Source organism: Bubalus kerabau, chromosome 6 (genome assembly GCF_029407905.1).
Source record: "Bubalus kerabau isolate K-KA32 ecotype Philippines breed swamp buffalo chromosome 6, PCC_UOA_SB_1v2, whole genome shotgun sequence".
Taxonomy (NCBI): Eukaryota; Metazoa; Chordata; class Mammalia; order Artiodactyla; family Bovidae; genus Bubalus; species Bubalus kerabau.
Window position 1 is genome coordinate 27,571,851 of NC_073629.1, and position 26,722 is coordinate 27,598,572.

Consider the following 26,722-nt stretch of genomic DNA (forward strand, 5'->3'; position numbering starts at 1 on the left):
CCATTGGTGTCTTTATCATTCATATGTTGGTACAAAAAAAATTACCTCAAAACTTAAAGGAACAGTAAATTCTTCTCACTTTTATTGTAAATGTAAAACCGCTCTAAAAAAATCGTCCTAAAATAAAAATCTTGATCGCAGAAACTGTGTTCTGCTGAACCAGTTACTGCAATTGTGAATATAATTCTTAAAGCAAAAACAAACAAACAAAAAACCCAGAGTATAAAACAATAGTAAGCATTATTCTCTCATACAGTTTCTGTGGATCAGGAATGCAGGAGCATCTTAGCTTTAGCTCTGGTGCTGGGGCTCCCAGGGAGGGTGTAGTCAAGATGTCATCTGAAGCTGCAGTCACTGAAATCTTGTCTGGGGCTGGAGGAGGCGGTTCCAGGGTGGCTTAGTTTTGGCCACCATGGCTGGTTGTTGGCACTAGGCTTCTTGTGGGCCTGGTCATCGGCCTGCCTGGTGTCTTTGTGACATGGCATTTGGCTTTCCTCAGGATATGTGAGCCCGTAGAGTGAGGCAGAAACCCCAGTGTCTTTTCATGACCTAGCTTTGGAAGTCGCACTCCGTTGTTTCTGCATTTCCTGTTAAGTCACATGTGTCAGCTCTATTAAAGGGCGGGTCTGAGGGAGTAGCTCTCCAGGTGTGCTACCTCCCAGCACTTTGACCTGAAAGTTCTCCTAATCCTGTCATTTAGGGTTTTTATGCAGAGCAGTGGGGGCAGTGTGTGGTGTTACTACATAGGCATGATTGATTAAATCTTTGGCCACTGGTGATTAAACTCTACTTCCAACCCCTTTCTCCTCCTTTAACTTCAGAGGGTGGGGCTGAGAGGTCCACCCCTCTAACCATGACCAGCCCCTCTGAAACTAACGACTCACCTTGAATTACCTCATTAGCATAAACTTCTGTTTGTTCCACGAGGCTCCTTGTGAATGACAAGACGGTATAACTCAGGAAATTCCAAGAGTTTTAGGAGCTGTGGGTCAGGAATCAGTGACAAAAACCAAATACATAGTTTTTATTGTTACTGAACCTGAGTTTGGCTGCTTGCTGCTTGAAAGCCATGTAAGAGATGAGTGTGGTTGGAAAGGAAAGGTTGCTGTATTCAGGAGGTTGATAACCTAGGGAGATGACATTCATGCCCAACTCCCAGCTCTGAAGATTCTGTTTGACCATGAAAGGGAACGTTCATCTGGGTGGGTGGTCAGAGTCTTCTTTATCTTCTGCTGTGTGCAGACTTTCTTCTCATTGGTTAGAAAGTAAAAAGAAAGTGAAGATGCTGAGTCATGTCCGACTCTGATTGGTTGGTGGTGAGGTAATAGGGTGGTGTTCCAGGAATCTCCAGCATAACCTGAAGTTAACCATCCTCTACCTGGGGAGGGGGCCTTATTACCTCTGCTGTGTGCTGTGCTTAGTCGCTCAGTCATGTCTTATTCTTTGCAGACCCCATGGACTACAGCCCTCCAGGCTCCTCTGTCCATGGGATTCTCTAGGCAAGAATACTGGAGTGGGTTGCTATGCCCTCCTCCAAGGGATCTTCTCAACCCAGGGATCGAACCCAGTTCTCCCACATTGCAGGCGGATTCTTTACCGTCTGAGCCAGCAGGGAGGCAGGATGGGGGCTTAGTACCTGCAGAATTCAAAAGTATTGATGTTTTTTTGGTTTGTTTGGTTTTTTTGGTTTTGCCACATGGCATGGGCTTCCCTGGTGTCTCAGATGGTAAAGAATCTGCCTGCAATGCAGGAGACAGAGGAGATGCAGGTTTGATCCCCAGGTCAGGAAGATACCCTGGAGAAGGGACTGGCTACCCACTCCAGTATTCTTGCCTGGAGAATTCTCTGGACAGAGGAGCCTGGTGGGCTATAGTCCATGGGGTCGCCAAGAGTGAGACACAACTGAGCGACTAACACACAAAGAACAACAACAAAAGTATGGGGGAATCTCAGTTCCCTGACCAGGGACTGAACCTGTGCCCCGTGGAAGTGTAGAGTCTTAACCACTGGACCTCCAGGGAAGGCCCTTAAAGGGATTGTTTTTGTGTGATCCTTGAGGAAGAATCCAGACCCTGTCCCATGGTGGTACTATTGTTTCTTGACTGTTTCTTCTCAATTTCTACATTTCTCTCCCTTCTCTGTTGTTTAGTCTTTGCACGCCAGGCTCCTCTATCCGCCACTGTCTTCCTGAGTTTACTCCAATTGGTCATTAAATTCTCTGATTAGCAACTCTTTGAATCTGCTTTTGGGAATTCAGAGAAGGTCGAGGAGGCTGGATGAAACCTATTTCCTATGAATGAGAAACAGGGGACCTGAAAAGGATTTGTATCCAGGAGGGTCCCATAGAGCCCTGCTCAGTTTCATTATTATTCATATATCACATTAGTCAAGACAGAAGAAATTTTGTAATCATGCATTGTTTTTATTTTGGTTAAATGTTTTTTCCTAATTATACTCTTTGCAGAGGTCTAAGGGAAGAAGTAAAAATAAAGAAGAAAGTAAAAATCAGTTGCCATTTTCTTCACCCAGTATTTTCTTTCTAGTCCTTTTATTTGTTTATGAGTTTCTTTTTTCTATAAAAATATGTTTCTTCAGCTATAATTAACATATAACATTATATTAGTTTCAAGTGTACAACATAATGATTCAATATTGTATGTATGGTAAAATTGTTACCAAAGCCAACTCTGGTCTCCTGCCAGATACACACTACAAAGCCAATCTACTGCCTGGTGTGGTGAGGAAAGCTCAGTGTTTATTGCAGGCACCCAGCAAGGCCGCTAATGCTCAAAAGATCCAAGCTCCCCAATGGCTTTCAGAGAAGGGTTTTCAAAGGCAACATTAGAGGTGAGGGTTGCAGAATGTGTGATCCGCTCGTGACCTTTCTTCTCCGTGGTTGGTGGTGAGATAATGGGGTATTGTTTTGGAAACCTTAACCATCAACCTTCTGGTTCTGACCAGTTTGGGGTCTAGTGCTTGTGGTCAGCATATAGTCTCCATCCTCCACCTTAGGTGGGAAGGGTCTTGGTTCCTGCAGAACAACTCAGAGATATGTATCAGATTGTTATGTGTGTCTCTTGAGGAGTAAGTAGGAGCCCAGAGTCTCTGTTTGGTCTCTGTACTGTTGCTTAAGCTGTCATTACTTTTCTTGCTAGACTGCTTTTCCTTTGTTCCCGCATTTCGTTAGTTCTCTAACTAGTTACTGCTTGAGTCTGCTCTTTGGAACTTGGGGAGGGCCTGCTGCTGCTGCTGCTGCTGCTAAGTCGCTTCAGTCGTGTCCGACTCTGCGACCCCATAGACGGTAGCCCACCAGGCTCCCCCGTCCCTGGGATTCTCCAGGCAAGAACACTGGAGTGGGTTGCCATTTCCGTCTCCAATGCATGAAGGTGAAAAGTGAAAGTGAAGTCGCTCAGTCATGTCTGACTCCTAGTGACCCCATGGACTGCAGCCCACCAGGCTCCTCCGTCCATGGAATTTTCCAGGCAAGAGTACTGGAGTGGGGTGCCATTGCCTCCTCCATGGGGAAGGCCTAGGAAGACTTAAAGCCTCTTTCTATAGTCAAGAAATGGGGGACAGAGAGGGGCTTTTGTATCCAGGAAGACCCGGCAGGATCCTGCTTGGTTTCAGAGTGATTACCTCCACAAATCTAGTTAATTAACATTAACTAGTTAACTACATTGCCACACATAGTTACAGAACTTTTAAGCTTTATTCTCCTAGCAATGTCAAATATACAGTACAGTATTGTTAACTGTAGTCACCATGCTGTAGATTATATCCCTGGGACTTGTTTATTTTGTAACTGAAAGTTTGTACCCTTTGACCACCTTCACCCACTTCCCACCTCTCCACCCCTTAGCATAACACCCCCAAGGTCTATCATGTTCTTGAAAATGGTAGGATTTCCTCCCTTTTTATGATTGAATAATATTCCGTTGTATTTATATACCATATGCTGTTTATTCATTCATCAGTTGATGGGCACTTAGGTTACTTACATGTCTTGGCTGTTATAAATAATGCTGCAGTGAATATAGATGTTCATGTATGTTTTTGAGTTAGTATGTTTGTTTCCTTCAGATAAATATCCAGAAGTGGAATTGCTGAGTAATACGGTAGTACTGTTTTTAATTTTTTTGTACAACCTCTGTATTATTTTCCATAGTTCAGTTCAGTCGCTCAGTGGTGTCTGACTCTTTGCAACCCCATGGACTGCACCACGCCAGGCTTCCCTGTCCATCACCAACTCCCAGAGCTTACTCAAACTCATGTCCATTGAGTCAGTGGTGCCATCCAACCATCTCATCCTCTGTCATCCCCTTTTCCTCCCGCATTTCAATCTTTCCCAGCATCAGGGCCTTTTTCAATTAGTCAATTCTTCGCATCAGGTGGCCAAAGTATTGGAACTTCAGCTTCAGCATAAGTCCTTCCAATGAATATTCAGGACAGATTTCCTTTAGGATGGACTGGTTGGATCTCCTTGCAGTCCAAGGGACTCTTACGAGTCTTCTCCAACACCACAGTTCAAAAGCATCAATTCTTCTTTGCTCAGCTTTCTTTATAGTCCAACTCTCACATCCATACATGACTACTGGAAAAACCATAGCCTTGACTAGACGGACCTTTGTTGGCAAAGTAATGTCTCTGCTTTTGAATATGCTATCTAGGTTGGTCATAACTTTCCTTCCAAGGAGTAAGCGTGTTTTAATTTCATGGCTGCAGTCACCATCTGCAGTGATTTTGGAGCCCAGAAAAATAAAGTCAGCCTCTGTTTCCACTGTTTCCCCATCTATTTGCCATGAAGTGATGGGACTGGATGCCATGATCTTTGTTTTCTGAATGTTGAGCTTTAAGCCAACTTTTCCCTCTCCTTTTTCACTTTCATCAATAGACTCTTTAGTTCTTCACTTTCTGCCATAAGGGTGGTGTCATCTGCATATCTGAGATTATTGATATTTCTCCCGGCAATCTTGATTCCAGCTTGTGCTTCTTCCAGCCCAGCGTTTCTCATGATGTACTCTGCATGTAAGTTAAATAAGTTAGGTTCATACCATTTATGTCCTTTATTGTGCCCATCTTTGCACGAAATCTTCCCTTGGTATTTCTAAATTTCTTTAAAAGATCTCTAGTCTATCCCATTCTATTGTTTCCTCTTTTTTTTGCATTGATCACTTATCCCTCCTTGCTATTCTTATCCCTCCTTGCTATTCTTTGAAACTCCAAATTCAAATGGGTATATCTTTCCTTTTCTCCTTTGCCTTTATCTTCTTTTTTTTTTTATTTCTTCTCTCTTTTTTTCCATAGTGTCTGCACCAATTAAATTCCCAACAGGACACAAAAATTCCCCTTTTCCACATCCTTGTCAGCACTTGTTATTTCTTGTCTTTTTAATAGTAGCCATTCTAATAGGTGTGAGATGATTCCTCATTGTGATTTTAATTTGCATTTCCCTGATGATTAGTGATGTTGAGCATCTTTTCAGGTGTCTGTTGGCTGTTTGTGTGTCTTCTTTGGAAAAAATAATCTGTTCAGATGCTCTGCCCATTTTCTCATCAGAGTGTTTCTTTGCTGTTGAGTTGTATGAATTCTTTATAAAGACTTTGTTTTCTTTAGAGCAGTTTTGGGTTTACAGTAAGATGAAGAGGCAGATGCAGAGATTTTCCATATACCCTTAGTCCCTTCAGTTCAGTTCAGTTCAGTCGCTCAGTCGTGTCCGACTCTTTGCGACCCCATGAATCGCAGCACGCCAGGCCTCCGTGTCCATCACCAACTCCTGGAGTTCACTCAGACTCAGTTCCATCGAGTCAGTGATGCCATCCAGCCATCTCATCCTCTGTCGTCCCCTTCTCCTCCTGCCCCAAATCCCTCCCAGCATCCGAGTCTTTTCCAATGAGTCAACTCTTCACATGAGGTGGCCAAAGTACTGAAGTTTCAGCTTTAGCATCATTCCTTCCAAAGAAATCCCAGGGCTGATCTCCTTCAGAATGGACTGTTTGGATTTCTTTGCAGTCCAAGGGACTCGCAAGAGTCTTCTCCAACACCACAGCTCAAAAGCATCAATTCTTCAGCGCTCAGCCTTCTTCACAGTCCACCTCTCACATCCATACATGACTACTGGAAAAACCATAGCCTTGACTAGACGGACCTTTGTTGGCAAAGTAATGTCTCTGCTTTTGAATATGCTATCTAGGTTGGTCATAACTTTCCTTCCAAGGAGTAAGCGTCTTTTAATTTCATGGCTGCAGTCACCATCTGCAGTGATTTTGGAGCCCAAAAAAATAAAGTCTGACACTGTTTCCACTGTTTCCCCATCTATTTGCCATGAAGTGATGGGACCAGATGCCATGATCTTCGTTTTCTGAATGTTGAGCTTTAAGCCAACTTTGTCACTCTCCACTTTCACTTTCATCAAGAGGCTTTTGAGTTCCTCTTAGTCCCTTAGGCATGCACAACTTGCCCCATTATCACCATCATTCATCAGAGTGGTAAATTTTTAAACCAGGAATATGTTAACATACCATAATCATCCAAAGTCCATAGTTTATCTCAGGGTTCACTACTGGTGTTATACACTTTGTGGGTTTGGACAAATGCATGATGATATGTGTCCATCACTGTAGTATCATACAGAGTATTTTCACTGCCCTAAAAACATTAGTGCTCTGCCATTCATATCCCTGCCCTCCACTGTCAGTGATCTTCATGGAGACGGATCTGTCTCCATGGTTTTGCTTTTTGCAGAATGTCATTTACTTGGAATCATACAATGTGTAGCATTTTCTGATTGGCTTCTTTCATTTAATAATATGTATTTTCAAGTTCCTCCATATCTTCATGGCTTGATTGCCCATTTCTCTTTACTGTTGAACAATAATTGGTTGTCTGGATGTACACAGTTTATCCTTTCACCTATTGAAGGACATCTCCTTTACTTCCAAGTTCCAGCAGATATGAAGAGAACTGCTGTAAATATCCATGTGTAAGTTTTTGTGTAGATAGAAGCTTTCAGTTTCGTTGTGTAAATGCCAAGGGGCACAAGTGCTGAATTGTATGGTAAAAATATGGTTGGTCTTACAAGATACCATGAAACTGTCTTCAAAAACGTTAGTACCATTTTGCATTTCTACCAACAATGAATGAGTGTTCCTCTTGCTGCATGTCGTCGCCAGCATTTGGTGGTGTCAGTGTTCTGAATTTTGGCCATTCTGATAGGTGTGTAGTAGTATCTCGTTTGTTGTTTTAATTCGAATTTCCTTGATGATGTATGGCGTGGAACATCCTTTCATATGCTCACTTTCAATCTGTATATCTTTTTTGGTGGGGTGTCTGTTAAAGATCTTTGGCCCATTTTTTAATCAGGTTTTTTTTTTCTTATTGTTTTAAGATTTGGTTTTATATTTTGCATAACAGTTCTTTATCAAATATGTCTTTTTACAAATACTTTCTCCCAGTCTGTGACTTGTCTTTTAATTCTCTTGATGTTGGCTTTCACAGAGGAGAAATTTTAAATGTTAATGAAAGCCAACTCATCAATTATTTCTTTCATGGATCATGCCTTTGGTGTTGTGGCTAAAAAGACATTACCATATCAGAGGTTATCTGGACTTTCTCCTGTGTTATCGTTTAGGGGTTTTATAGTTTTGCATCTTACACTTAGGTCCCTAATCTGTTTTGAGTTAATTTTTGTGAAGTGTGTAAGGTCTGTGTCTAGATTCTTTTTTTTTTTTTTTTTTGTATGTATCTAGTTGTTTGAACACTATTTGTTGAAGAAGCTATCTTTATTCCTTTGTTTTGCCTTTGCCTTCTGTCAGAGATCAGTTGACTAAATTTATGATGGTAATGTAAGTGATTATTATGCTTTTAACTTTAAATTCTCATTTGTTAATTATTGGTTTATAGAAAAGCAGTTGACTTCTATATTAACCTACTGTATCCCGCAATCTTGCTATAATCACTTATTAGTTCAGTAGTATTTTGGCAATAAAATTTTTTTATACAGGCAGTCATGTCACTTGCAAGCAAAGAGTTTTGTCTTCCTCCCCACTATGTATACCTTTTAAGAGTATACCAATATGTATACTCTTTTTTCTTGCCTTATTCTAAAGGAATGGCAAGAAGGGACATATTTGCATTGTTCTTGATCTTAGTGGAAAAGTTTTGAGCTTCTTACTGGTCAGAGTGATGTTAGCTAAAAGTTTTTTGTAGGTGGTCTTTGTCAAGTTGAGAAAGTCTCTATTCCTAGTTTACTGTGAGTTTATAGTGAATGAGTGTTGAATTTTATCAAATGCTTTTTCTGCATCTGTTGATATGACCATGTGGTTTTTCCTTTTTAAAGTTTGATACGATGTATAACATTAGCTGATTTTCCAATATTGAATAAGTATACCTGGGATGAATCTCACTGGTTCTAGTATATAAGTCTTTTTATACTTTTTGGATTTGATTTGCTAATATTTTCTTGGGAATTTTTGCACCTGTGTTCTTGAGAAATATTGATCTGTAGTTTTCTTTTCTTATAATGCCGTTGTTGATTTTGGTATCAGGGTAATGCTGGCCTGATATTAATAGAATGAGTTAGGAAGAGGTATTCCCTTTGTTTCTGCCCAAAAAAGAGATTGTAGAGAATTGGTATAATTTCTTCCTTAAACGTTGGGTAGAATTCACCAGTGACCCCATTTGGGCCTGGTGCTTTCTGTTTTGAAAGGTTTTTAATTATTGATGCAATGTCTTTAATAGGTGTAGTGAAAGTGAAAGTTGCTCAGTCATGTCTGACTCTTTGCGAGCCAATAGACTGCAGCCTGCCAGGCTCCTCTGTCAATAGAACTCTTCAGGCCAGAATACTGGAGTGGGTAGCCTTTCCCTTCTCCAGGGGATCTTCCGAACCCAAGGATCAAACCCAGGTCTCCCTCATTGCAGGTGAGGGTGCTGAGCCAGCTTTACCAGCTGAGCCCCCAGGGAAGCCCGTACTATTAAGCCTATCCTTAATAGGTATAGACTTATTCAGATCATCTTTGCTTCTTATGTGAGTTTTGCAGATTGTTTATTTCAAGGAGTTGGTCTGTGTCACCTAGGTTATCAAATTTGTGGTCACAGAGTTGTTCATGCTGCTGTTGCTAAGTCACTTCAGACGTGTCCGACTCTTTTCGACCCTGTGGACCGTAGCCCACCGGGCTCTGCTGTCCATGGGATTCTCCAGGCAAGAACACTGGAGTGGGTTGCCATGCCCTCCTCTAGGGGATCTTCCCAGTCCAGGGACTGAACCCGCCTCACTTATGTCTCCTACATTGGCAGCTAGGTTCTTCTACCACTAGCACCACCTGGGAAGCTCAGAGTTGTTCATAGGTTTCCTTTACTATTCTTTAATTTCCATGGGATCTTACAATTCCCTCTCTTTCATTTTGGATACTAATAACTTATATTATTTTTCTTTGTTAACCTAGCTAGAGGGTTATTGATTTTATTGATTTTTTAAAAACACCAGCCTTTGGTTTCATTGACTTTCTCTATTGATTTTCTCTTTTGAATTTCATTGATTTCTGCCCTAATTCTTTTTTTTTCCTGCTCTAATTTATTCTGCTTACTTTGGATTTACTTTACTCTTCCTTTCCTAGTTTCCTAAGGTGGAAACTTACTGATTTAAAGTTTTTCTTCTTTTCTAATTTAATGCTATAAATTTTCCTCTAAGCACTGCTTTCCCTGAATATCATAGTTTTTGATAAGTTGTATTTTTAGTTAAAAAATTTATTTCTCTTGAGATTTGTGTGTGTGTGTGTTATTTAGAAGTGTGTTGTTTAATCTCCACATATTTTGCTATTTTCCAGTTATCTGTTATTGATTTCTAGGTTAATTCCATTTTGGTTTGCCAACAGATATTATATTCTATTTTAAAAAATTTGTTAAGGGTGGACTTCCCTGGTGGTCCAGTGGTTAAGAATCTGCCTTACAATGCAGGGAACATGGGTTCGATCCCTGGTTAGGGAACTAAGATCTCGCATGCCTCGGAACAACTAAGCCCTTGCACCACAGCTAGAGAGCCTACATGCCACAACTCCAGAGCCCAGGCTCCACAACTACAGAGTCTCTGTGCTGCGGTGAAAGATCCCACGTGCCATGGCTAAGACCCAGTGCCGCCAAATCAATAAATAAACAAATGAAAAGAAGTTATTAAACATTTTTTGTTAAGGGGTGCTTTATGGTCCAGAATGTGGTCTGTGTTGGTGAATGTTCTATGGGAGCATGAGAAGAGTGTGTATTCTGCTGTTGTTGGATGAAGTCTGTAGATGTCTATTGTATCCAGTTGATTGAAGATATTGTTGAGGTCAGCTTTGTTCCTTATGGATTTTCTGCTTGCTGATTCTGTCCATTTCTGAGAGAAGGGTGTTGAAGTCATCACCTATGATAGAGGATTTGTCTATTTCTCCTTACAGTTGTCTCACTTTTTGCCTTCTGTAGTTTGAGGCTCTGTTGTTCCATGCATACACAGTAAGAACTGTTATATCTTCTTGGAGAATTAACTCTTTTAATCACTATGTAATGTCCTTCTTTGTTCCTGATAATTTTCCTTACTTTGAAGTCTGTCTAAAATTAATATAGCCACTCCAGCTCTTTTGATTAGTATTAACGTGGTATATTTTTCTCCACTCGTTGACTTTTCTTACTTTTGTTTGCATGGGGTTTCATTGCTGAGTGCAGCCTTTAGCTAGTTGCGGTGAGTGGGGCTTCTCGTTACAGTGGTTTTTCTTGTTGCAGGGCACAGGCTTTAGGTGCCGAGTTAGCAGTTGTGCACAGGCTAGGTTGACCTGAGGCACGTGGACCAGGGATTGAACCTGCATCCCCTGCATTGGCAGGCGGATTCTTATCCACTGAACCACCAGGGAAGTCCCACCCATTTCTTTTTAATCTTTGTGTCTTTATGTTTAAAGTGGTTTCCTGTAGGCAAGATATTGTTGGGTCGTGTTTTTAATCCACTCTGACAATCTCAGTCTTTTAATTGGTACATTTAGATTGTTGACCTTTAAAGTGATTATTGATATAGTTGAATTAATATCTACCATTTTCATTAATATTTTTTGTTGCCCTTGTTTTTTGTTCCTATTTTTGTTTCCCACTCTACTGTCTTTTGTGTGTGTCTAGTCCTTTTTATACAGTTATATATAATACTTGGATTGTTTTAATTTAAAAAGTGATACTTGCTTATTGCAAAATAATTCAGAGAGTACAGAAATGTCTAAAGAAAAAATATTACTTGAAAAAAAAGGTGATCCCAGCCTGGAGGAACCTTCTGTTGTAGGCTGAGGGAAGATGAAAGGTGCAGTGGAGTTAGGGGATGCCTTGGCTGGGGTTGGGGACCTGGGTCTTTTTGAAGGTAGCAGCATTTAGGAACGGCTTCCCAGGTGGTGCTAGTGGTAAAGAACCTGCCTAGCAATGCAGGGGACATAAGAGACACAGGTTCGATCCCTGGGTTGGGAAGATCCCCTGGAGGAGGGCATGGCAACCCACTCTAGTATTCTTGCCTAGAGAATCTCATGGATAGAGGAGGCGGGTGGGCTACAGGCCATAGGGTTGCAAAGAGTTGAACGTGATTGAAGTGACTTAGCACAGCACAGCTTTAGGAAAATGAGATCTGGATAGTAGGGGCAGTGCCCGGAGAAGGAAATGGGGAAGGTGGGGCGTATGGAAGGGGAATTAGACCGCTGAGAAGAAAAAGTTCATTTCTATTTCTATGCTAAGGTCCACTTCCTAAGAACAGCATTATTTTCAGTGTTCAAAGGCCCTTTGTGCGGTGGGAAGGAAATTAAGGAGATATTTAATAAGCAGGTGCAGCTGAATGTGTGTGGTTGAAGTACAGTCTACTATCTGTTTATTTATTTGTCAGGACTGTTTATAACCAGCTTCCGACAGGAGACAAGTTGTTTTGACCCTGGTGCCCCGGCTCATTCAGGCCACTTAACACTGTTTACCTTTCTGGGGAATAATGTGTATGACCCCCTGCTGCAGTGCTTCTGAAGGCCTGTAACTAGTGCATGCCGGCGTCACCACAGCCAGGGTCTGATGGGCCTCAGCTGCTTTCTATTGCCCAATTGCCCATTCACTGGAGGAGAATAAGACTTGCTTGACCCAGAGCAGTGAAGGCAGGAGTTCAAAGCTATTGAGAGCCTTAAATCAGCATCTGGTCTTTCGTTTGAGCCCCTGGCTGACACTCTATCGATAGAGACATCTGGACACTGCTCTATGTTGAGTTAAAAAAAAAAAAAAAAACCTAATGCCCAGGTTTCTGCACACCACATCAGTTACATGGGGTGGGGTCCAGGCCCTGTTATTTTTTAAAGGTCTCTGGGTGATTCCAGTGCAGGTCTAAGGTTAAGTCTTGCCTTAAAGAAAGATGCTGGCTTGTCCTGACCTGCCTCCAGTCCTCTTTGTAGCAGGTGGGGACTGGTTGTGGCTATTTTGTCATAGAACACTAAAATGCAGGGAGACCTAAATGTTATGAATGTAGTTAGATTGTTTTCAAAGTTCTCCATTTCCGGAGGACTTCAAACATTTGGCTCAAGTGTCACTATGTATATGTAGTGCTTACTCGCTCAGTCGTGTCCGACTCTTTGCGACCCCATGGAGCCCGCCAGGCTCCTCTGTCCCTGGGGATTCTCCAGGCAAGAATACTGGAGTGGGTTGCCATGCCCTCCTCCTGGGGATCTTCCCAACCAGGTCTCAAACCCAGGTCTCCTGCATCACAGGTGGATTCTTTACCGTCTGAGTCACCAGGGAAACCTATATATACATATATATATATGTATGTAGTTTGTTTTTTTACATTGTCAGAGAAAGAGTACGCATAGTAAAAATGCAACACACTACATTTTAACATACTGAAAATAACTAATGAGCTGTTTGCCAACGATCTTGAATATAGTCGTAAATGCTGTCAACCAGAGTATATCAAGTGAATCCACATACCGCTTTGATTTGATTTGCCACCCTCTTACCCCCTTTTTCACTTTCCTTACTTCTGTTGCTTAAGCCAAGATGGGATTCCATGTAAGATTTTGTTTGGGAGAAAAGCTGCTGCATAAATAAAAGTTTATAAGCCACAGGCCTTTCCTTGTAAGGTCTGTTTTAGATTAGATCAGTTTGCTTTAAGGCTCAAGCATACCCCAGGCTGGGCTTAGAGATGCTTCCCACTAGGATTTGAGCCATCCCAGCTGTTCCCCAGCTGGATCCACTTCAGATACGTTTACACTGGGGCAGCCGTGATTGCCTTTCAGAGGGGGAGTGGGGGAAGTTTTCATGAAAATGGGAATGGGCTGCAGCTGTGGGTGGAAGTGGGTGGCCCAGAGATGGTGTCATTGTCAAGAGGCCATTGGCCTGACCTTGAGGGATCACTGGCCAAAATCCTGTTCCTGTGGGTCCAGAGCCATAGAATGTTCCAGCCAGGAGAGGCCCGTGTTAGCAGCTCTTCCTTTGTTGTTCTTCAGTTGCTATGTCCTGTCTGACTCTCTGCAGCCCCATGAACTGCAGCACACTGGGCTTCCCTGTCCATCACCAACTCCCGGAGCTTGCTCAAACTCATGTCCATTGAGTTGGTGGTGCCATTCAACTATCTCATCCTCTGTCATCCCCTTCTTCTCCTGCTTTCAATCTTTCCCAGCATCAGGGTCTTTTCTGATAAGTCGGCTCTGCGCATCAAGTGGCCATAGTATTGGAGTTTCAGCTTCAGCATCAGTCCTTCCAATGAATATTCAGGGTTGATTTCCTTTAGAATAGACTGGTTTGATCAAGCAGCTCTTCTTTAAGGACTAATTATAGGCTAGGCCCTATGCTAGGGGTGTTACAGATCTTGTCTTATTCAGTCTTTCTGATAACTCTGTGAGGCACACATGGTTATCCCCATTTTATGGATGAGGAAACAGGCTTCAAGAAGTTAAGTCACTTATCCAAGGTCCCAGGTAATAAGTGACAAAGCTAGTCACACATGCTAGTCCCCTCCAAAGCCTTCCTAGAAATCATCTTATGGGTGAAGAGATCAAGGTCCAGAAAGGAAAAGCCGCTTGTCCAAGATGGCACCACCAGCTCCAGTTCCTGGCAGAGCTGCAACAGCCCTTACCTGCCACAGGCTCATGTCCCCTGCCGCCTTCTCAGTGGTTCAGGCAGAGTCAGTTGTGCTGGCATGGGATGAGAAAGCAAACTCACTATCTTCCATGTCCCCAAGTCTTCGAGGGGAGACCATGTTAAGAGCATAGAGAAGGCAGGCAGAGGCCACTTGGAGAAGCAGATCCCAGCCAGGAGGCGGGGCAGCCGGTGGTGAATCAGAGCCCAGTTTCCAGGGCAGCCTGGAAACGTCTTTGACTTGGGGCGGCACTGATAGTTGCCCCCATCGGTGGTGTGTGGGCATCTGGGCAGCAGGGTTCTGCGTCAGCCCTTCCCATTCCTGTTCATGTGAACAGCAGCGTTTAGGAGCTCAGCTCCACCTCCACATGTGGAGGGAACAGGGTGTAAGGAATGTGTCCATGGTGGCCTGAGAGTAGCTACCTTTGCAAATAAGGGTGCGGAACCAAAGAAAGGACCCAGGACTCCCTCCTTCCAGCTCTCTAATCAAGAAAGGAGCATTTAATTTCAGCCAGACTGCAAGGTGGTTGCTTTTGTTCTCCTCTGAATTTGTGCCAAGGATGCAACTTTCCCTGCTCATTTTATTAAAAACTTTATAAAGAGCACTAATAAATAGATATAAAACTGCCGCCTAAATGACAGAGAGACTAAATGAAATTCCCAAGGGTCAGCCATTGAATCAATAACAGGACCATGTCCTTGCACGATCACATTCTCATATATGCAAATTCGGGACAGTGCCTTACCACGGGATGTTTTAATTAATATTTATAAATCACAGAGCGCCTTGGAGAGGGCCGCTAAGTTATTTATATTATTATCATGTCACTTGAATAACAAGCCCTTTGTAGACTGCTGCCTGCTTTGCATTTTAGTCTGAGACGTGAGAGAGCCCGTCGTGTGTGTCTCCCCCACAGGTGTCGTGTCAGCGCAGCGGCAAGTCAGCATCCAGGAAGGACCCTTGTACCGCACGGAGGGCTCTCACATCACCATCTGGTGCAACGTGAGCGGCTTCCAGGGGCCCTCTGAGCAGAATTTCCAGTGGTCCATTTACATGCCCAAGGCCCCAGAACGCGAGATCCAGATCATCAGCACCATGGACGACACCTTCTCTTATGCCATCTACACGCAGCGTGTCCGCAGCGGGCAGATCTACGTGGAGCGGGTCCAGGGGAACTTGGCCTTATTACACATCATTGATCTCCAGACCCGGGATGCCGGGGTGTACGAGTGCCACACGCCCAGCACCGACGAGCGGTACTTCGGGAGTTACAGTGCCAAGACGACCGTCGTGGGTAAGGAGATAACTGTGTTCCTGTGGCTGATGTTCTGCCTGAGTGTCGTAGTGAGTTTAAACTGTTAAAATAAATTATCCTAGACTGACTGGGTGCTTGAACAACAAGCAGTTATTTCTCACTGTCCTGGAGGCTGGAAGTCTGGATAATCAGGGTGCCAGTGTGGTCAGTTCTGAGGAGGGCCCTCATGGGGACTGCTGAGTACTAACTTTCTCTTGTCTCCTTATGTGGCAGAAAGGGAACGAGAGAGCTGTCTGGGGTCCCTTTATGAGGGCGCTAATCCCCGAATCTTTTCCCCTGGCAGTCTATGCTTTCAATGCAGGGGATTCAGGTTAGATCCTTGGTTGGGGAACTAGGGATCTAATTGGGGAACTGCCACATGCCAGGCAGTGCGGCCAAAAAAAGTTTTTTAAAGGAGCACTAATCCCATTTATGAGAACTTCATCCTCATGACCAAATCACCTCCCAAAGGCTTCATTTCCAGATACCAACACAGTGGGGATTGGGTTTCAACACAGAAATTTGGGGGATGGGGGAGTATAAACATTCAGTCCATAACACTAAGTCAGTTCTTTTATAATACAGTTTTATTCGATTCTTTAGGGCTTCCTGGTGGCTCAGAGGTTAAAGCGTCTTCCTGCAATGCGGGAGACCTGGGTTCGATCCCTGGGTTGGGAAGATCCCCTGGAGAAGGAAATGGCAACCCACTCCAGTATTCTTGCTGGAGAATCCCATGGACGGAGGAGCCTGGTGGGCTACAGTCCACGGGGTCGCAAAGAGTTGGACACTACTGAGTGACTTCACTTTCACTTTCACTTTAGGGCTTCCCAGGTGGCGCTAGTGGTAAAGAATCCACCTACCAATGCAGGAGACTCAAGAGACGTAGGTTCAATCCCTGGGTTGGGAAGATCCCCAGGAGTAGGAAATGGCAACACACTCCACTACTCGTGCCTGGAAAATTCTATTGGCAGAGGAGCCTGGCAGGCTACAGTCCACAGGGCTGCAAAGAGTTGGATACAACTGAGCACATAACATAGCATTTGACTTTAAAAGAAGAATCCAAAGCTCCCCAAATATTTTAGAGGTCACCAAGTAGCATAGGTGAAGCAAGTTTTGTGTGTTCACTTGTAAATAGAATGTTGAAGCTGCAACTTAAAGAAGAAGATCTAATGCAGATGTTAAGAACTTAAGAGGAGGTTAACGGACCCTCTCTAACTGATGAAAGGGGATATAAAAATATAAGGCAAGGACATTTGTGGTTGGCAAGCTGAAGAACCGATGAGGAAGATGAAGCATGTGTCATCTGCAGGAAGAGGCCAAACCTCCAGGAAATGGGCCTTTAGATGGCGCCTCTGAGCCACTGGGGATGCTGCTGTGTCAGGAAGCAAGTGTGGCTGCAGGACTCTGCTCAGACCTGGAGTGGGTTTGTGTGTCCTTTGGTGTCAGAGTGAGGAATTGTGTGCCAGCTCTTGGTGCACCAGTCTCCTTTTACCCCTGTGCTCCCCAGATGAGGGAGGGAGCTGGAGGAGGGAGGGAGGGAGGAGGGAGATTTCTGCATGGTTGGCTCTGGGCCACGGTGTTTCCCAGTGTGAAGGGTCAGAAATATCAAGGCCATTCTGTTTTTCTGTCCAAGTCATAACTTCCAGGCTTAATTATGATAATAAAAACAAAATCAAAATTTCCACCCTTCAAATCAGAGAAGAGGATGATGTTTAGTCTCCCGAGTAAAATGCTGACCAGGTGACCACAGAGGTAATCTTATCGCTTGCCTGACTCATCCCCATTTCATGGCTTCCTTCCAGCCCACGAACACATGTTGACACGAGTTATGTGAAAATTAAACCTACTAAAAAATTGAGGACCTTGCTGTTTCTCTCTGCCACAACCCTTTTTTTTAAAAAAAAAAAAAAGAAGAAGAAATAGCTTTTCTAGAGTACTGCATTGCTGACGTGAGTTGGGGGAACATGGGCGTGGAGTGGCTAGAAAGGAGAAAATGAGCAAGTTGTATAGAAAATGTGACATTCCAACTTCCAGGAACTCCTTTTCTTTGAAGATGAGTCAGTAGCCAAGTTAAAGTTTCTGAAAGCAATTTCACTTTGAACAACAAAGTCTTATTTCACCTGACATAAAATTTCTTTGACATGTTATTTTCAGTGAGTTCATTTATCGTGTAAAATGAAATGCAGTGTCTGCAAACATTATTTTATCAAATTTTTAATTGAATTTTTAAATTTAGCTGATTTACAATATTTCACGTGTACAGCAGAGTGATTCAGTTACACACACACATAAATATATATGTACTTTTTCAGATTGCTTTCTGTTATAGGTTATTACAAGATATTGAATATAGTTCCCTGTGCTACACAGTAAGCCCTTGTTGTTTTCTGTTTTATATATAGTAGTGTGTCTTTGTTAATCCCAAATTCCCAATTTATCCCTCTGCTCCCAACCCACTTTTTATGCGAGTGTTATTGAAATACCAGACAGGAAGCGTAAGTGCCAAACAGTTGCAGTCCAAATCCAGACAGAAGTGTCGTTCTGTTTCTGTGCTGCCCGGGGTCGTCCATGGCCCCACAGAACTGTGGAAGCCCGGGTGGGTTGGCACTCAGCCCCTCGAGTGTAAGATCTGTGGCCTAGTGACCGTGCTTGGGGCGGTTCCTGTGTTGCAGTGATCCCGGACACCCTGCAGGCCACCGCTGTGCCCCAGACTTTGCACAAAGTGGAGCAGGACCGCCTGGAGCTCACATGTGACACATCCACGGAGACGCTGCAGCACAGCCACCTGTCGGTGGCCTGGCTCCGGCAGCGGGGCGGCGAGAAGCCGGTGGAGGTCATCGCCCTGAGCCGCAACTTTGTGCTGCAGTCGAGCAGCGACTATGCGCAGAGGCAGAGCCTGGGGGAGGTGCGCCTGGACAAGCTGGGGAGCACCACCTTCCGCCTCACCATCTTCCACCTGCAGCCCTTTGACCAGGGCGAGTTCTACTGCGAGGCCACTGAGTGGATCCAGGACCCGGACGGCTCGTGGTACCCCATGACCCGGAAGCGTTCTGAGGGGACCGTGGTCAACGTCCAGCCCACCGGTGAGTCTGTCTGGCGGGAGGTGGTGCAGACTCCTTTGACGACTCTGCAAGGACTCTGGGTCCCTAGGGGCCAGGTATCCCAAGCCCTGATCCTCTCTCACTGTGCTCTCCCAGCCCCTGAGTCCAGCTGGGCTCCAGATTAGAGCTGACAGCTGTTGGTGCTGCTTCAGCTGGGCTGGGGGCAGGCGTACTGTGGGCACTCAGTCCACTGGTTTTGGTTGGAGGGTATGGTTGTGCCGGCGTGGAGATGCAGGAAGTGCCTAAGGGTCCTGCATCGGTGCTCACCTCTAATGAGGGGCTGCCTTGTTCTGACAGTCAGAGGTGTGGTTTGTGGGAGACAGCTGGAGTGCCTGAAGTACAAGCTGTGGGGGGACTTGTCTTCAGGACCTGTCTCTTGACTCTTCTGCCCCCTTTGCTCCAGTTAAATGGTGGTGGTCTTGGTCTCTGCTTGGTTCTCTTGTTCTGTCATTCTGGGGCTGTGCTTCTGACTTACCTAATAGCACAGATACCCAGGCTTGGGCAGTACAGATTCCTGAGTCAGGCTTCCAGGGTGGGACCTGGGAAGCTGAGTTTTCAGTACACTTCCACTGTGTACTTTGTCAAGCACAGCTCTAGAGCCAACAGGGCGGAAGCGATTCTCTGGGTACCTAATGGATGTTAGAACTTTACAAGGAGGGTTAGGCTCCTGGACTGGGAGCACTTTATGTGTTCTGTAGGATCCAGAGTATTTAGCGGCTTCTGAAACTTCTGGTACTAAGAAATCCACAGAAGGTGCTTTATTTCATATTTATCCCTTCCCTTCCTGGCTGGTTTTAAGAGCAGCTTCAAAAGTCTGGGCCACATTTTGAGTCTTAATGCTTTTAAATTAGGTTGCATCAGTTAATCTTCTTTTATTTTAATCTTGCCAATTTGGAATGAGGATTTTTTTTTTAATTTGCCCCAGCAAATGTATCCAGACTAAGCAAAGGGAAAACTAGGTGGAAAAAACCAAAAAGTCGATGACGTCACTCCGTGTCCCAGTGATGTTCTGGTTCAGTGGTTGTAGCCCCAGTGTTGTCCTTCTCTTACTTCATTTCAGTCAACATTTAGTAAGTCTCTGCAGCACTGCAGGTGTGGTGATAGGCCTCGGGGACTCAGAGATGAAGAACACTTGGTCCCTGCCTTAGGGAACTGCAGATATGAAAGCCAGGGTCTGAGTGGAGGGCAGTGAGTGTGATGATGGTGTGGTGGATGGGGTGCCCTGGGGACACAGTGAATATCATTCTTCTGACAACAGTGTTTTTCCTGGATGGGGTCGTTTAAGCAGAGTCAGGAAAACCAACCCATTTGGTGACTTTGAGTTGAGGCTTGAAGCTTGAGCAGGCATCAGGAGGAGAAGCATAAAGGTACAGAATTGTTTGTCATGTTTGGCAAGCACAGAGGAATCAAGGGTAGGCAGATGTTGAGTTCCAGATATGAGTGGTGAGAGATAAGAGATAGGAGATGGGAAAGATGGCCTGAAGCCCCATGTGCTGTAATGTGAGCTTGGCTTTGACTCTGTGGTCCAAGCATCTCTCAAGCTGTTCTCCTTGGACTCATAAGAGCCCCATAGAGGTGCCTGAGCAGTCGCTTTGTGGGTGGATGTGTGTGCGTATTGGTGCGCGTGGGTAGACGCCATGGTGGGAGGTGCTGAAGGAAGGCATGTGAGGCCTACAGTGTCCCCTCCTTGTCTCAATCAAACATTTTCTATATTGGGCAATAAAATACTTTGTATGTGGAAAGGAAGACCCCCGCTCTCCTCTGCCCAAGCAAAGTCTGAAAATCACTGCTGTAGACACTTGGAGGAGGGAATAGAGATTTGTAACACATCAGTGGCACAGTCAGACTGGGTTTTAGAAAGGAAAAACCATGGAGGCCACCTAGGGTTGAGCTGACAGGTTGGATCTGAAGTCAGGAGACCAGGGAGGGAAGGGCTGATGAGGCCACAGCTGGGTCAGTGGCACTGACCTGGCAAGTGAGCAGTGGGTGCCAGGGGCAAACAGAATGGAGAGGACTAGGGAAGGAGGAACCCAACTATCGGGAGCCCTGAGGCTGGGGCTCAGGGTGATTCCTTGAACTGTGATAAGGAGGGATGAGGTAATGTGCCAAGTCATACTTGAAAGCCTCTGCTTCCCCTTTAGTGGCAGCAGTGGTTGGCTTTTCTCTTGTTCTTGTCAGTTTTGGTCAAGGAGTCCATCCTGCAAGCAGACTCTCATGGAGATGCTCTGTTTGTGAAGCAGCCAGCACGTCATCAGACATGGAGCTCAGTTTGAGGTTGAACTTGAAACTGATGAGGCCCCAGGAGAAGCCCGTGGGGTGAAATTGGGAAAGGACCCAGGAGAACTGTGGCAGTGAGAGGTGGTCAAGGAAGCCAGTCCCAGTGACAGAGAAACAGAGTGGTCAGGCCAGCTGGCAAGAAGCAGGGAGGAAAGTGTTATGGACACAAAGTAGGAGAGCTGGTCCAGAGGCTCAAACTTAAGCCTTCCGCTGTGATGGGTTGGGGGGCGGGGGTGTCACTGTAGACATTTGCTCAGTCAGTGAAGTGTGGGAGAAGGTCAGAAGCAACATTTCAGTGAGCTGAGGAGGGAGAGGGGATTGGAAAAAGCATACATCAGTGTATGGAGGTTTAATTGACTAGGAAGGAACAAGGGCAAATTGCTGGGCGGAAAGGAGGAATCTTATCTTAACCTGGCAATGTGAAGGTGTCACCATGCCAGGAGGGGGAATCCCATGAGATCAGAAGAGTCTCAGGAAGACTGCCACAGTTGCAACCAGCCTGACTCTGAGGAAGTGGGAAGTCTGAGGTCTGGGGCACCTGTTTGTAAGACTTTGGTGGCATTTATGTGGAAGGGGTGATTTTTTTTGTTTGTTTAAATCATTGATGTTGAGTTATAAGTTACTTATAAGTTACTGCAGTGTGGTTGACCAGAAAGCCAGTGTCTGGCAGCTGACATGGGTTCAGTCCCACGTGGGTGTGTGTGTCTAGACAGAGGCTGGCAGAGTGAAACCCATATCTCTCAGGTTGGTCTTTTGGGAGGCGAAGCGGAGGCAACAGGTGTCACTTTGGAAGTGAGACCCTAGAGTCATTGGGTCTAGTTCACTTTGTCAGCAAGTTTGGGTAATAAAAGGAAGAGGCTGATTCGCTGGAGAAGATAGGTATTTGGGGCAAGACATGGGCTCCGGTGGGAAGGGAGGAGACGGAGAGCCTGAGGAATGGGTGGGTACGAAACGAGAAGGGTAATGTGGAAGCAAGTGCTCTTGTGATTCCTGTGTTTTTAGGGAAATGGGATTCTCATCTGCTTGAATAGTGCATGGGATAGGGGATAAGAACAAGGCAAGGTGGGATTTCCTTGGTAGTCCAGTGGTTAAGACTGTGCTTCCAACACAGGGGGCGAGGGTTTGATCCCTGGTCGTGGTAACTAAGATCCCACATGCGACACAGGGTGGCCAAAAAAAAAAAAAAAGAATGAGGCAAAGGCCCTAATAATAGAGGTAAAGACGTAGGAACGCCAGTGTAAGGAAGACAGTTGAGATTGGAGCTTATGATTCTACAAGGAATTCAAACATCCCTGTGATGAGATTCTCCCTTCCGTGTTCTCTTTAGAGGAACAGAGCTGGAACTGGGAGGAGGAGGACTTGGGCAGTGGTTGAAGCTACAGTCCCCCTACCCAAGGCTCTGTGACTGTTTCCAGAAGCTTCTCCAGCCCTTCACTCCCTTGTCCCCTGCCACCAGTGCCCATGAGACGCGCTCATTGTCTCACAGCGTTGACAGACACACCATTACATGGTGTGCGGGACAGTTAGTGGCAGTAAGCCCTTCTTTGATCATTGCCCTGCCCCCTCCCCCCATTCCCGATTAAGCTTCTGTTCTTTGAAGGGTGCTTGGGTTCATTGATTGTTTTAGAGGTCATGTGGCTGTCAGTGGAAGTAGGTACTTGCCCCCTCCATCTTTCTAGAGATTGATCCGGCGGATGATGGACTAGTGAAAAGACATTAGTTTTCACTTTTCCTATGCAATTTTGTTAGGGATTGTCTTTTTATTTGCAATATTCACATGAGGGTGGAAGACGTTTTTCTCTCTCTCTATAAATAGACTGAGAAAAATAGACAGTTTTTTTTTTTTTTTTTGTCTCTCCAGATAGATAAATAGACTGAGAGAAAGAATTTTTATTAAGATTGGGGTCAGCACCTGGGCCACTGGGTAATTTTATCTCACAAGTCTAGCAGGGTAATGTCTATAATATTTACTGAAAATATTTGTACTCCTGATGCTCTGATGGAGTTCTGGGCATATAGATCAAGGTTGGACCTTTGTAATCTGCTGTGAAAGTGAAATTAGGAGTGATATTGCTTGCTGATCTCTGGGAGTGAAATCTAAGGCATTATAAGCTGCAGACAGAGCTTCATCACCTTGATTGGGATTAAGAAGACCCTTAAACTTTTTGGGTCTGGCTACCTTTGAGTTTCCTCTGAGATAGTCAAGAGTTTTTCTCTTAAGACAGGTGTGGCAGCGCCTTCCCAGTTAACAGCTTGTTGAGAGGGTGGTGACGGTGGGAATTTGCTGATGCAGCTTGGAGCGCTGGGGCCCTTGGTCACCCAGAATGCATCCACCTTGTTATTTGTTTTCTCAGACAAAGAGTTCACCGTTCGGCTGGAGACGGAGAAGCGGCTGTACACGGTGGGAGAGCCGATGGAGTTCAGATGCATCCTGGAGGCGCAGAACATTCCCGACCGTTACTTCGCTGTCTCCTGGGCCTTCAACAGCTCACTCATCGCCAGCATGGGGCCGAACGCCGTGCCAGTCCTCAACAGTGAATTCGCCCATCGGGAGGCCAGGGGCGAGCTCCAAGTGGCCAAGGAGAGCGACAGTGTCTTTGTGCTGAAGATCTACCACCTCCGCCAGGAGGACAGCGGAAAATACAACTGTCGTGTGACGGAGAGGGAGAAAACAGTAACTGGGGAATTCATCGACAAGGAGAGCAAGCGTCCCAAGAACATACCCATCATCGTCCTCCCCATCAGTAAGTGTAGGGAGGGGCCGCTTCCTTTCCCTCCTCCCACTGGTCTGGTCCAGGAGCTAACATCATCTCAGGGAAGTCTGGGGAGAAGAGAAGAGCTGTGGGAGGGCAGGGCAGGTTCAAGCAGCTGGCAGAGAAAAGCCCCCTCCTTTCTCCAGCTCACCTGCCCACACTTAGCACCCTGCCCCCTCCTTGCTCTTGTAGGCAGAGCATCAGGTGTGTGTTTGCAGGCTGGCGAGGGGCCTGGCAGCTCTGTATAAACGCCAACAGTGCCAGCTCAGCTTGGAGACCAACCAGGACTCCAGCACAGCTGTTCACTCCCATGTGGGAATTAAATCCCAGAAGAAATGGGTGGGTGCCTGTCTTGAAACCTTACTTAAGAGGGTTGGTCTTTTATGGGAGGATTTTAAATCCTAAAGAGCATTATTAGGAAAGATTTGCTTTCTGGGTTTGAGGGTGTAGGGATTGGCATTTCCCTAATTGTCTCTTCCCTTCTGGAAGTGGGTTTTTAAAAGTCAGTGGATGGGACCTCTCACATCATCCTGGAGCATAGGCTTTTAAAGCTTAGCTCATTTCCAGGGTTGCTTAGGTGGGCTCCCTGCCTGCTTGTAGCTGGCATTGTCTGGGTGGGTATCGGTCAGGACTGGGGGATTAGGGGACCACCTGTGTTTGCTTATCTTGGGTTTAATCATTCATAGTATCAGCATGTCCTTATTAATATCTCATTTCTCTCATAGTTCTATTTTTAGTAAAAAGAGAAACCTTAGAATGCTCTGATTTTAAACAAGATGGTGAAGTTTTTAAACTAACCTTTAACCTTTTTCTCCACTGCTCAAACTGTTCTTTCTCTTAGGCCTGTAATGATTCCCTTTACATTTTTATTTACACTTTGACATTTTTAATACAGTTTCAAGTGTGAAGAAAAAAACAGACAACAGGGGTCTTGCCACTCTTTTTTTTCTTTTCTCACCAACAGGATGACTTTCTTTTGTGCTTATTTTTTTTCTTAATTGCTCTCTGACACACATCTCATTGTCTTGAAATTCTTTTCTTTCTTATTCCCCCCTGCAATGCCTAGCATGGTGCTTTGCATAGGGTAGATGCTTGCTGAATATTTGTAGAATGGAATTTGTTGAATTGGATGCCCCTTCTTTACTATTTTCCTGTCAGTCTGTGCTTGCCTTAACCACGGACACTTCTACTTTTAAATCTGCAACTAATTCCTCATTGTTCTGTAAGGATCCAGTGAAGGACAGCCACACTGTGTCCTTCCTCTGTTTTTTGTACTAAGCAATTTCCCCCATCCCCTTCCAAGAACTTGTTTGATGATCTGTGGCCTGCTATATTGCTTTTCCAGCAGATAACTGGGTAGTTAAAGTCCCCCAGCAGCACCAGATCCTGCCCCAAGGCCACTTGGGTAAGTCTACCAAAGAACACAGTGAATCACATTGGTAATGGTGATAGTAAAAACTTGGATTTTAATGGCGCTTTAACTCCCAAGAGCCCAAACTGCTTCTGCGTATATCATCTCCTTCTCCACTCCCAGCCCGCCAATCCAGTAGTATTCTGTTCATCCTCTGAATGAAGAGACCAGAGCACCATTACAGGGAAGCGGCTGAGCCGGTTCCATTTAGTGGTCAAGCTTGCATCGCATTAGAAATATCTGCTTCTAACGCCAGATCCACTGCTCTGCGCTTAGCCTGTGCTCCACCATCGGTCTCCTGATTTGGAATTTCGTTGTGACCATGCACTTAGATTCTCATTAGTTCTGTCCTGGTTTTCATTTAATCCAGGGAGTTTTAAATTGCTGGCTGCCTTTTTCTCAAGCCTGGAAACACTTGTAAATAGTCTTAATGGGCAGTTAGCTTTGTGTCTGTATTTGCTTTTGCCTGGGCTGCAGAATTTTTTTTTTTTTCCTTGCAGTTTCACGTCTAACTGCATGGTTTTTTCAGGCTTGCTCAAACAGCAGATTACCAAACAGCAGCCCTCGTAACAAATGAGCCAGGGCTTATAGAAAAGCCCATTAGGGTGATAGTAGGGGGTGGGAGTGATGCCCTGTAAGTCATTCTTCTGCTTAAGGCAAGAGGAGACTTTTTTTTTCCATTGATGCCAAAGTTGCCCTTCTTTAATTTCTCGCTTTGAATTGATAGCACTGGAAGTGAGTCATTAATGACTCTTTAATCTAAAGACATTAATGACATCTTTAATCTAAAGAGGAATATTGTTACTATGAACAATGATGAAAAATAATTACCCAATCTGATACTCTCAGTGTCATGACCTTTAGAAGTAGGACTATTAGTACTTCCATTTTGCACATGAGAAATGAAAGGTTGTGTAGATTAAGTAAGAGCCCCAAGACTGCAGGGTTAGTGGGCAGTAGACGGGGGCCTGGAACCTGGTCTGTCTGCCTCCAAATCCTAGCTTTTAGCCAGGAGTGCTGTAGATGCCGCTACTCAGGAGATCTGTCATCGCCGTGAATCATCTTGGTGTGGCTCCTGGGAAAATTCCTATTCCCCACTCTGTCTATCTAGACCTTTTTTCACGTGAAACAAGCTTATCCAGAATGGGTGGCCGACACGTTCACTATAGCAAGAGCTCCATGCCCGGGCTCAGTGCTTATCTTTGCCTCTTTCTGCCTGTGGGGAAAACACAGGGCTAAGATTGACTCCAAATGCATGGTCGTGGATATGCTTTTCCCCTCAGTAATTGGGTGTGCCCCTTGATCTGGGATTAGATTGATTGATTGATTCAAAATTGTTGTATATGTTTCATGTGGATGGTGCCCAGAAAATTGGAGCTGAATCAATCTGGTACTTTCTGGTTTTTTTATACCCTGCTTTTTGAGCTCTATAGATAATTATACAAAATAATATATGCATAATCAAGATAGATTAAAATACCCAAAGTCTTTATGAAAAACAAATAGTTAATGGGAATAGTAAAATTAATTATCATGATGGCCAGTTTTTGAAAACCTATGTATTAGGTGATTTATAGACATTGGCTTATTTACTTTATAATCTTTTAAAAATTCACAATATAAATAACACTCTCTCCACCCACCCCAGTGAAGAAGGCATGTAGAGCTTAAATAATTCCATTGAAGGAGGTCAGATAGCTAAGTGAGTAGCAAAGGAATAAAGGGAGTAGAATCCTTATCCTGGAGTTCGATTGGCAGAAAGTCAAGGTCGAGAGCAGCAGA

At 44.6% G+C, this 26,722-nt stretch overlaps 1 protein-coding gene across 1 annotated transcript in view; it reads left to right on the plus strand.

Annotated features, from left to right (window-relative positions):
* IGSF3 (immunoglobulin superfamily member 3) overlaps positions 1-26,722 on the plus strand; it is a 129,374-nt gene that overhangs the window by 50,888 nt on the left and 51,764 nt on the right. Inside the window, exons 3-5 of the mRNA XM_055584621.1 lie at positions 15,021-15,398; positions 18,071-18,481; positions 23,131-23,520. Coding sequence (XP_055440596.1) covers positions 15,021-15,398; positions 18,071-18,481; positions 23,131-23,520 — 1,179 coding nt within the window. The remainder of the gene's footprint in view (positions 1-15,020; positions 15,399-18,070; positions 18,482-23,130; positions 23,521-26,722) is intronic.